Source organism: Hemitrygon akajei, chromosome 4, assembly GCF_048418815.1.
Source record: "Hemitrygon akajei chromosome 4, sHemAka1.3, whole genome shotgun sequence".
Lineage (NCBI taxonomy): Eukaryota > Metazoa > Chordata > Chondrichthyes > Myliobatiformes > Dasyatidae > Hemitrygon > Hemitrygon akajei.
The window spans coordinates 18,456,254-18,468,584 of NC_133127.1; the positions used below are offsets into that span (position 1 = coordinate 18,456,254).

The 12,331-nt window shown below is 42.8% G+C and overlaps 1 protein-coding gene across 4 annotated transcripts in view; it reads right to left on the reverse strand.

The window, feature by feature from the left end:
- The window catches only part of slc4a11 (solute carrier family 4 member 11), a 303,412-nt gene that overhangs the window by 73,508 nt on the left and 217,573 nt on the right, over positions 1 to 12,331 (reverse strand). For all 4 annotated transcript variants that reach the window (XM_073042123.1, XM_073042124.1, XM_073042122.1 and 1 more), the window contains one exon: positions 1,521 to 1,605. In XM_073042123.1, coding sequence (XP_072898224.1) covers positions 1,521 to 1,605 — 85 coding nt within the window. The remainder of the gene's footprint in view (positions 1 to 1,520; positions 1,606 to 12,331) is intronic.

Sequence of the window (12,331 nt, forward strand, 5' to 3'; positions counted from 1 at the left end):
GAGGAGGGGGAAACCATTACTGGAAGGAGGGATCAATATTCATGCCATCAGGTTGGAGGCTACCCAGAAGGAATACAAGGCATTGCTCTTCCATGCTGAGTGTGGCCTCATCTTGTCTGAAGAGAAGGCCATGGACCGAGATGTTGGAACAAGCATGGGAATCAGAATTAAAATGCTCTGCTTTTGGCAACGGAGCGGAGGTGCTCCACAAAGTCCCTCAATTTACGACAGGTCTCTCCAATGTAGGGGAGGCTGCATCGGAAACTATGGACACAATAGATGACACAAGCAGATTCACAGGTGAAGTACTGCCTCACCTGGAAGGACTGTTTGGGGCCTTCCAAAGTGGCAGGAGGGAGATTAGTGGGGAGGGACGAACGGACAAGTGGATCCCTGTGGAAAGCAGTGACGGAGTAGGGGAAGGTGAAGACATACTTGGTAGTAGGATCCCTTTGTAGATGGCAGAGGATTATGAATTGCATGAGGAAGCTTATGGGGTGGTAGGCAAGGACAAGAGGAACGCTATCACTGTTAGGGCAGTGGGAAGATGGGGTGTGGATAGATATTCGGGAAATGGCAACGTGGGCCAAGGTAGCATTAACAGTGGAGGAAGGGAAACCCATTCATCTCTGATGCTCTGGAAAGGAAAGCTGCAACCTAGAAACAGCATTTTTAAAGGAGACAGAGTGGGTATAGGTATAGTCGATTCAATGTCTGATTTAGATTCAATGGGCTAAAGATCTGCCTCACCGCTATTAAATTCCATAATTTTATGAAATTATACCAAATGAGTGAAAAGGAACGCACACAGAACATTGGAGGTCCTCAGCAAGTCAGGCAGCTTGCTTGTGATGAAGGGTCTTGGCCCAAAACGTCGACACTTCATTCCTCTCCGTAGATGCTGCCTGACCTGCTGAGCATTTTGTGCATGTTGCTCTGGATTTCAGCCTCTGCAGAATCCCTTTGTGTTTATTATTGTTAAATAAGGAGAAACTGTTCTTCGCACCAGAAAAGTTGGTAGCTAGAGAACTGGCAAAGGACATACATTGAGTTGTTAGAATCTGTACTGTACCATCCCAAAACTCAGATTCAATGATGACTTCAGAGAAAAATTGGCAAAATGTGTAATAATGAGAAAAGGTGTGGGAGTAATTGGATAGCACTGATATGATTAAATCAAATTCAAGTTTAACTTTCATTCAACCACACATGAGTACAGCCAAATGAGACAACGTCCCTCTGGGGCCAAGGCATAATGTTCTTCCTAGGTGTTGCATAGCTCATGAGGCGGACTGGATAATCAACAGAACCTTACTCCTATGCACTCCTCACCCATACTGCTTGGAGGCAAGAAGCCATGGAGAGGGGTTGGCCGTAAATGCTGGTCACAGTATCAATACGCAAGTTCACCCCAAAAATAAATCAGCAGTCTTTGAAATATATTGCTACTGAAGGGAAGTGGCCACTGCTACAGTCACAATGTTCACAAGTCAATTGATAAGAAAGAACCATGTACTCACCATCGGTGTAGTCTGACAGATAGAAAGGCAGCCTGCGCCTTAGGTCACTCATCATTCCCTTCCCCAGGCGAAAGTATTTAAAACCCTGCTCAGAAAGGAGAGAATTTATCAAGTCAGAGGATAATGCCAAAGCAAGGTTTAATCAATGCAGGTTGGGGATTCGACTCTGTAGCTCACATTATGAACTAAATAGGCCTGTACTCTCTCGATTTTTGTTTTATATTACGTATTTTTCTTTCTTGTCATTTGCACAATGTTTTTTTTTTGCATGTGGGGAGGGGTTGATGTTTTTCTTTGAATGGCTCCATGGTTTTTCTTTGTTTTGTGGCTGTGTTTGGGGAAAGACAAATATCAGAGCTGTACACTGCATACACACTGCAATTTGATAATAGATGTACTTTGAATCATTCCAATAAGTTTTCAGTCAAGAAGCCAAATCTTACAGAATCCACACATTGAAGTCCCTCTCATCTCAGACTGAATTCCCCTTTGACCATTTGGGAATGTGGGAAGAATAAAGTAGGTCAAGTGCGATTGGGTGCTTGATAGTTGGACCAGACTCACTAGGCTGAAGGGCCTGTTTCTATGATGTACAGCTATTCTTCTACATTACCCTACATTAGCTTTGTCCTCCTAAAACTTGCCTTCACATGCATAACCTTTTTTGGAAACCACCTCCAATTAAATGTGATCTGATAGAGCTTCCCTTTAAATATTCTCTTAAAACATGCATATTTTCCAGTTCATTATCTTTGACCAATGAACAGAATTGACTTCAGCTACTTCCAGCTAGGTCACTAATTGAAAAGTAAAATACTGCAGATGCTGGAAATCTGAAAAAAAAATCAAACTGAAGGTACTCAGTATAGTAGGCAGCATCTGTAGATCTGTGGGGGTAGCATAGTGGTTAGCGCAATTTCTTTATAACGCCAGCGATCACCAATCAGGATTTTGATACCCACCGCTGACTGCAAGGAGTATTTCCATCTTCCCCATGACCACTGGGTTTCCTCCAGTGCCCTGGTTTCTTCCCACATTCCAAACACACACAGTTAGAGTCAGTAAGTTACGGGCATGGTACATTGGCACTGGAAGTGCGGTGACACTTGTGGGCTGCCCCATCACGATCTGCGGACTGTGTTGGTCATTGACGCAAATGACATTTCACTGTATGTTTCAATGTATATGCAACAAATAAAAACGATCTAGCAGAAACATAGAAAACCTACAGCACAATCCAGGCCTTTTGGCCCACAAAGCTGTGCTGAACATGTCCTTACCTTAGAACTACCTAGGCATACCCATAGCCCTCTATGTTTCTAAGCTCCATGTACCTATCCAGGAGTCTCTTAAAAGACCCTATCGATTCCACCTCCACCACCAGCCCATTCACCATGCACTCTCCACTCTCTGCATAAAAAACTTACCCCTGACATCTCCTCTGTACCTACTTTCAAGCACCTTAAAAATATGCCCTCTCGTGCTAGCCATTTCAGCCCTGGAAAAAAGCATCTGACTATCCACACGATCAATGCCTCTCATTATTTTGGACATCTTTATCAGGTCACCTCTCATCCTCCGTCACTCCAAGGAGAAATGGCCAAGTTCACTGAACCTATTGTCATAAGACATGCTCCCCAATCCAGGCAACATCTCCTCTGCACCCTTTCTATGGTTTCCACATCCTTCCTGTAGTGAGGCGACCAGAACTGGGCACAGTACTCCAAGTGGGGTTTGACCAGGGACCTATATAGCTGCAACATTACCTCTCGGCTCTTAAACTTAATCCCACGGTTGATGAAGGCCAATACACCGTATGCCTTCTTAACTACAGAGTCAACCTGTGCAGCTGCTTTGAGTGTCCTATGGACTCGGACCCCAAGATCCCTCTGATCCTCCACACTGCCAAGAGTCTTACCATTAATGCTACATTCTGCCATCATATTTGACCTACCAAAATGAACCACCTCACACTTATGTGGGTTGAACTCCATCTACCACTTCTCAGCCCAGCTTTGCATTCTACCAATGTCCCGCTGTAACCTCTCACAGCCCTCCACACTAACCACAACACCCCCAACCTTTGTGTCATCAGCAAATTTAGTAACCCATTCCTCCACTTCCTCATCCAGGCCATTTATAAAAATCATGAAGAGTAAGGGTCCCAGAACAGATCCCTGAGGCACACCACTGGTTACTGACTTGCATGCAAAATATGACCCATCTACAACCACTCTTTGTCTTCTGTGGGCAAGTCAGTCCTGGATCCACAAAGCAATGTCCCCTTGGATCCCATGCCTCCTTACTTTCTCAATAAGCCTTGCATGGGGTACCTTGTCAAATGTCTGGCTGAAATCCATAGACACTACATGTACTACTCTACCTTCATCAATGTGTTTAGTCACATCCTTAAAAAATTCAATCAGGCTCGTAAGGCATGACCTGTCTTTGACAAAGTTATGCTGACTATTCCTAACCATATTATGCTTCTCGAAATGTTCATAAATCCTGCCTCTCAGGATCTTTTCCATCAACTTACCAACCACTGAAGTAAGAGTCACTGGCCTATAACTTCCTGGGCTAGCTCTACTCCCTTTCTTGAATGAGAGAACAACATCCGCAACCCTCCAATCCTCCAGAACCTCTCCCGTCCTCATTGATGATGCAAAGATCATTGCCAGAGGTTCAGTAATTTCCTCCTTCGCCTCCCACAGTAGCCTGGGGTACATCCTGTCCAGTTCCAGTGACTTAAGCTCCAGCACATCCTCTTCCTTTATATCTACATGCTCAAGCTTTTCAGTCCGCTGCAAGTCATCCCTAGATTCGCCAAGATCCTTTTCCGTAGTGAATACTGAAGCAAAGTATTCATTAAGTACCTCTGCTATCTCCTCAGGTTCCATTCACACTTTTCCACTGTCACACTTGATTGTTCCGATTCTCTCATATCTTATCCTCTTGATCTTCACATACTTGTAGAATGCCTTGGGGTTTTCCTTACTCCTGTCTGCCAAAGCCTTCTCATGGTCCCTTCTGGTTCTCCTATTTTCATTCTTAAGCTCCTTCCTGCTAGCCTTAAAATCTTCTAGCTCTCTATCATTACCTAGTTTTTTGAACCTTTCATAAGCTCTTCTTTTCTTCTTGACTAGATTTACAACAGCCTTTCTACACCACGGTTCCTGTACCCTACCATCCTTTCCCTGTCTCATCGGAACGTACCTATGCAGAACCCCATGCACATAACCCTTAAAAATTGGCACATTTCTTCCATATGTTTCACTGAGAACATCTGTTTCCAATTTATGCTTCCAACTTCCTGCCTGATAGCCTCATAATTCCCCTTACTCCCTAACTTATCTGTTCCTCTCCTTCTCCAGTGCCATGGTAAAGGAGATAGAATTATGATCACTATCTCCAAAATGCTCTCCCATTGAGAGACCTGACACCTGACCAGGTTCATTTCCCAATACCAGATCAAGTACAGCCTCTCCTTTTGTAGGCTTATCTACATATTGTGTCACCTTATAATTAATCATATTATAATTAAGATATTTAATCTTTACAAAGAAAGAGCTACGTCTTAGTAGCAGAGATTGGAGAGACAAGATATACAGTACTGTGCAAAAGGTTTAGAATATAAATATACACATATGTATATATACACACATACATATATGTATTTATATCATAGCTAGGGTGCTCAAGTCTTTAACACAGTACTGTATTTGTCAACGTGGAGCAGACAGCGAGCTTATGAATTTGGCAGCGGCACAGTGAGTGTGGAGCGCTGCAGGAGGAATGTGGGACGGGTGGTAGAGAAGCAGTGCCAGGGCGGGGGGTAGAGTGGCACAGGTGCAGGCACACCTTTCCCCGAGTCTCAAGGCAATGTCATTTGGTTCCAAACAATTGGTTTATTGATCATTACAGAATTTCCCTTTGGTGCTTCCTGCTCCCTCTCCTCTCCCTTTGGGTCTCCCCCTCAAACATGATTCCCCTCGCCCTGTCCCCTTCCCACTCTCCGCCAGCGACAGAGACCCAAACCAGAATCCGGTTTATTATCGCTCACGCATTTCATGAAACTTGTTTTTTTTCAGCAGCAGCACAACGCAATATATAAAATTACTACAGTACTGTACGAAGGACTTGGGCACTAAAGCTCTACAGTACGTGCCTGAGACCTCTGTGCAATACTGTAGTACAGATATTCCCTCTGTTCCCTCCACTGTCTCTAATTTGCAACACAATGTTTCTCCTCACTTTTGCTGCAAGATCATTGACCCAAAATGGGAACTTTATGCATGTTTTCACAGGTACTGTCTGACCTCCTAAACATCCCCAACATCTCCTGCTTCAAGTTCCAGGGAATTGAGACTGGTTTATGGTCACAGAAACAAAGGGAGTCAAACACTTGTTTCACATTACTGTTTGAAACAGATCAACTCATCACACGGTGCATTGAGGAACTACAAGGTAAAGCAATAGCAGATGCAGAATAAGGTGCGACAGCTTGCAGTGGCACTCTAGTGTAGGGACTAGCATTGTGTTATTACGGCAACAGTAATCCAGGTTCGATTCCGTCGCTGTGTGCAAGGAGCTTTTAAGTGTTCTTCCTGTAACTGCGTGGGTTTGCTGTAGTTACAACCTATACATTTCAAAGACGTACAGGTTACTGGGTTAATTGGTCACGTGTGTACAATTGGGCAGTGCGGGAACATTGGGTCGAAAGGACCTGTTACCAACTATCTCTAAATTTAAAGCTGAAGCTTCAGAGAAAGTGCAGTGTAAGGAAGGCAGCGTTACATTTAGCAGGATGTACTAAAGGACTGGATGATATCCAACCCAGATAAGCGTGTGCAAAGAGCTGAACAGAGGCCAAGTCCACTCACTAGCTCAGTAGGTGGTTGCCTGACCTGTCAAGGTGCATCCCAGCATTTTCTGTTTGGTGAAGTCTTGTTTTTATTTCTGCAGCATCAGTTTCACTCTGCTTTCAGTCATAACAGCATTGCTCCTTCATTGAAAAGGAAGATTATAAAATTTCAATGGATTAAAAACCTTGCAAATTCCAACCCGGTTGTGTTGTAGGACTCGAGGAAGCAACTCACTGGCACCATCTGCTGGAGGGATGAGAAGCAAGTTCATGGCCTGCCACTTCCAGGTTCGATGTGTTGAACATTCGGAGATTCTCTTCTGCACACCACTTTTGTAATGCATGTTCATTTGAGTTACTGTTGCCTTCCTGTCAGCCTAAACCAGCTTGGCCATTCTCTCTGCCTCCTCCCATTAACAAGGCATGTTCACCCACAGAACTGCCACTCACTGGAATTTTTTTTTTGTTTCTCGCATCATTCTCTGTAAACTCCGGAGATTGTTGTGCGCGAAAATCCCAGGAGATCAGCAGTTTCTGTCAGGCACCAACAATCATTCCATGGTCAATGTAGCATTTCTACCCCATTCTGATATTTGGTCTGAATAACAACTGAACCTCTTGACCATGTCTGCATGCTTTTATACATTGAGTTTCTGCCACATGATTGGCTGATTAGATATTTGTATTAACAAGCAAGTGTACAGGTGTAACCAAGGAAATGGCCACTGAATGTAAATGCCACCTTTGTCACAGATGCTCATATTTCAGAAAAAAACATTGCTTGAACGAAAACACAGACAACCCTCTCTAGGCAAGAGTAAGAGAATGTAACAGAAGTGAATTTTCATCTCAGTAGCAGACAAACAGAAACCCCAAGTGCATCTGGAAATCAATGGGGAAGTAACTGTTAAAGTGTTAGAGCAACATAGAAAAGTTTTAAACACACAATACTTTGCAATCGTAGAAGGAAATTTCAAAAAGATCAAAATAAAGACTTGAAGAGGAAAGCAGCCCTGGGCTGTGGGGTAGAGTCTAAAATGAATAATTTGCCCTAGAATGTGACAGGTGTCACAGTTTAATCATGCAGACTGGGACTACAGTCACTGATCAAGAATCTGCTGCAGGCTCCCTTTTTGAAGAACAATGTTACTGAACCACTCGGGAGTTTATAGCAATCTCACAGCTTTTATGGCTGTTCTCTGGCAATGATGCTTACTGACACGACTAAATGTATTCAGTGTTACAAATTTCCATGACAGAATTATAAACTGAGTGGCTTGAGGTTGACTGCAGTATAACCATATGTAGCACTTTCAGTTACAGGACTGCATCAACATAGCAGTGCCTGAACGCTGCATTAGATAGTGGGACTTTCTCGACCATGGAAATGTAACCATCACCATCCACCTCATTAACATGACCACGTGCCTTGTTGTCTACCTGCACTGTATTTTCTCTGTAGCTGTTACAATAGGAGTGTTTAACCTTCTCTTGCTCAATGCTCCGTTTAACAGTTTGTCTTGTATGAACAGCATGCAAGAAAATCAATGCAGATTTACAATCAACGTGTAGAACATAGAACAGTACAGCTCAGGAACAGGCCGTTTGGCCCACAATGTTGTGCCAAACCAGCTAAAAAGTAAACCAAAATCATCCAAAAAACTAATCCCTCCTACCTGCACAATGTCCATATCCCTCCATCTTCCTCGTTTTCTTGTGCCTATCTAAACATCTCTTAAAAACCTCTGAAGTATTTGCCTCTACCACCATACCAGGCATCCATCACTCTCCGAGTAAAAAACTTACCCCTCACATTCCCTGTCATCTTCAATGCATGCCCTCGGGTATTAGGCATTTCTATCCTGGGAAAAAGATACTTCCTGCCTACTCCATCTATGTCTTTCATAATCTTATAAACCTCCAACAGGTCTCCCCTCAGCCTCCGCCACACCAGTGAAAACAACCCAAGTTTGTCCAGACTCTCATGATAGCACATACTCTCTAAACTAGGTACCATCCTGGTCACGTCTGCACCCCCTCCGTAGCCTCAATCCTTCCTGTAAGCGGGGTGACCAGAACTGTACGCAATACTCCAGATGTGGTCTAACCAGATTTATAAAGTTGCAGCATAACCTCCAGTTACGTTGTATAGTTAACATACACTACCCTGAAATTAATTTTCTTCCAAGCATTTACAGGAAAATAAAGAAATACAACAGAATTTATGAACAATACATAAACAAAGACTGACAACCAATGTGCAAAAGATGTCTAATTGTGCAATAAATGAATAAAATAGAGAATGAGTTGTAGAGACCTTGAAAATGAGTCTATAGGTTGTGGAATCAGTCAGAGATGAGGTGAGTGAAATTACCCACGAGGTACAGTGAAACTTTTCTCTGTGCCTCAGTATGTGTGACAATAATAAACCAATTCCAATTATTTATGTAACCAGGGTCTGAAAGGTTGTGAAAAGCATGGACAGTCCTTTATTCCTGTGACAGCTCAGGACCATGTGTAAATAATAGGAGCCACTAAAATCTCTTGGAAGCCTTATTTCTTCAAACCAGAGCATCCGGAGGAAACCCACATGGTTACGAGGAAGAACGTACAAACTCCACAGTGGCGGAAATGGAACCCAGCTCACCTGTATTGTAAAACATTGTGCTAACTACTGTTCTACCCTGCCTATCCATAAAAACTGTACGCCCACGTCCTGTAGCAAATACCCAACCCCATACCAGCAAAGCTGGCACAGCAAAAGGTACGTGGAACCTGCTATCAATTAGAAGCACCATTTGGCCTTGGGTTTTCCAAGCTGTTGGGGAACCCAATTTATTTTATGTTCTGCATGTCTCCCTTTTGTCTGACTTGCATAACACATTAGAAAAAAGGAGTCCCAGTGAACAAACATCTCCCTTGTAATCCACTTGGCTCTCCTTGGAACATTTGTACCGCACCTTTTCAAAAACAATTACTTCAAGATGCACTTTCACAATGTCTATATGCTTTGCCAGAGTTTGTTTTCTTCTCCTCTTTAATGTTAATAGGGATGCAATCATCTTCAGAAACACATGTGGGACCCAGCACAGGCAAACACGTAGATAGAGCACAAAACAAAGCAAGATTTTTTGTGTTTTTAAATTTTACTAATCTCATCTTTTCCCCAAAGATGCTAACGGGTCCCAACCTGGGGTCCATTGGTTAATGGGAGGGGTCCATGACATTAAAAAAAAATGTTGTAAACCCCCTTCTCTTCATGGACCAATGGCTACATATTAAACCCACCACTTACAACTAATCATATAATCAACGATGGCACCCACAACTCTTTACGTGCAGCTCCGATGAGAATCATCAAATATTCTCACTTAGGACTACTACAGCTGAAATCCAAAGTCACAGCCATGGGTACTTCAGTAAAGCAGCATTGCTTTTAAGATATTTTAAAAGCCCAACGATCGTCAAAATCAACAGTTCCCAAATGGCAGACTCAGGTCACCCGCGCATTTCCTCTTCAGGAAAACGGAAGTGGGGATGCTGCATGGTCTACAAGTTCAGAGGCTTTGGACCGCCACTCCCGACTAGCCTGGTGGTGAACGTAGAGTCTCTGGAAAATAAAACTGAAGACCTTAGGGCAAGACTGCAGTACCCGAGCGACATCAGGGACTGCTGTGTCCTTTGCTTCATGGAAACATGGCTCACCTCTCCCTCTCTCTCTGGATTCAGCAATGCAGCAGCTCAGTGTTTTCCCCATCCTCCATAAAGACATGTCGGTTGGGTTTTTAAAGAGAGTTGGGATAGTAGTTAATAAATCATGGTGCATAGACACGACGGCTGTCTCAGTCCTGTTCACCCACCTGGAACATCTAGCTGTCAAGTGTCATCCATTTTATCTGCTGTCATCCTGGTAGTGATGTACATTCCGCCTCAGGCCAACGTCAGCTTGCACTGGAGGATCTGAGCAATGTAATCAGCAGGCAAAAGACTTCGCACCCTAATACCTTCCCTATCACCACGGGGGATTTCAACCGAGCCAGCTTGAAGAAGTCTCTGAACAACTATCACCAAACATATCACCTGTGAAACCAGAGTAGCCAATGCACTTGACCACTTTTACAAAATTTTTAGCCACACATATATAGCTAGGCTGCTTAAGACTTTTGCACAGTACTGTATATTAGTTAAAACAGGAAGGTGGCTAAATGTTGAGTTCTGTTCACTTGGACTATGTAAGTATTTAGTACACATGCATACTCTCCCTGTTGTGCACGTGCTCGTGCACGCATGTGGAGAGAGAGGAATTGTGGGATGTAAAGGTGGTGGCCCTTAGGTATTGAAGGGAGACGTTGAAAGTAAAGTTGTTTAAATTAAAAGAAGTGTCCTTGTTGCTTGGATGTTAACAGTGGTAGCAGACGACAATTTCCATTTATAGGATCCTACCGGCATTTGATGAGAGCAAGCCTTATGAAAGCTAGAAAATGAAACTGGAATTTGGATTCATGTTACAGAACTAGAGAAGATGAAGCAAGCCTTGCCTGTTGTATTGCTGCTTTCGGGAACAGTAAGGAAGACTGCAATGGGAATTTCAGTGGAAAACTTGAACAAAGATGTCAGTACGAGTACACTGATAAATACGCTTGACTGTTTTTATTTTAAAAGAAAGAAAAGCATCGGATTTAGACTGACAACATTTTAAAATATGGCAGACTTTTTAAGTTTTAAAAATATGGCTGATATATTATTGATTTTGAACAAAAGTACACTCGCATGCATAATGCAAAATGGAACTTCCTGACACTGTATTAGCTTTGAAATTGTTGGATACTGCATGTCTAGACATACAGCTAGCATTAACTGCATGCACAGAACTTATATTTACATCTATGAAATCAGCACTGAAGAGGATTTTTGGAAGAATGGCTGCTGAAACAACAGTCAGAATTAGTTTGAGTCAAGGACTGACATACTTCACTGAGCAGAAACAAGAGTATTGCAAGTGTAGATGTCAGAAGGACCTGACAAGGGTCTCATTACCTGGCACAAATTTAATAGACAAGTACAGGAAGAAATCGAATCGTGCAGTATTTCAAAGTTCATACCACTGAGCAAGAAACTGTCTGCACAGGATTGAACAAGTTAGGCTAACTGAAGAAAATAACAAATCTGAAGGTGTAGAAGTGCCATATCACGTTGTTTGCGAAGGAATCACTTACTGATTCAGAGACATCTGAGGTAGAGATTTTAATGATGGAATCTCCAAGATCTGCATGCACGCACACAGTGGGTGGGGAAAGCTACGTAAGTGAACTAAACCAGAATGAAGTGCAGTAAATGGTGAACACTGAGACATCTATTAACAAAGCTTTCAAATTTGGAGATGGTACATTCCACCGAAAGTGTGAAAATTCCCGCAAAAAAATAGGCCAGTGTCTCTTGAGCTCACTGGCTCTGCATATTACTGTGAGAACATTCTAGATAAAAGACACTACAGAAAACCAATGTGAGAATGAAGTACTAACTATCACGCAAAACATGACCATAGATGAGAAATGCAAAGTGTTGCTCAACCTTCACAAGCAGTTGGATATGCTTCAATTGACAGACTTCAGAAACTGTTCAGTTTAGGAAACAAAGATGCAGATTATTTTTCTATTCTAAAGCAGATAATTGACAGCTGTGAGACATGCCGATAGTTTGGAAAGCCCAAGCCAGGTCTCCCACCAGCATCTGAGTACAATGGAACAGTAGCCATAGACCTACGTGAAGGTCTATGAAGGCATGTAGCATCTCCCCATCATTGATGAGTTCACATGTTGTTCACAGTGCTGGTAGTATTGCAAACACAGAGAAAACCGCAGAAATAGTAAAAATTTCATCCATTCCTGGATAAGTGTGCATGGCCCACCTCGTAAAGTATTCAGTGATAATGGTGGTGAATTTAATA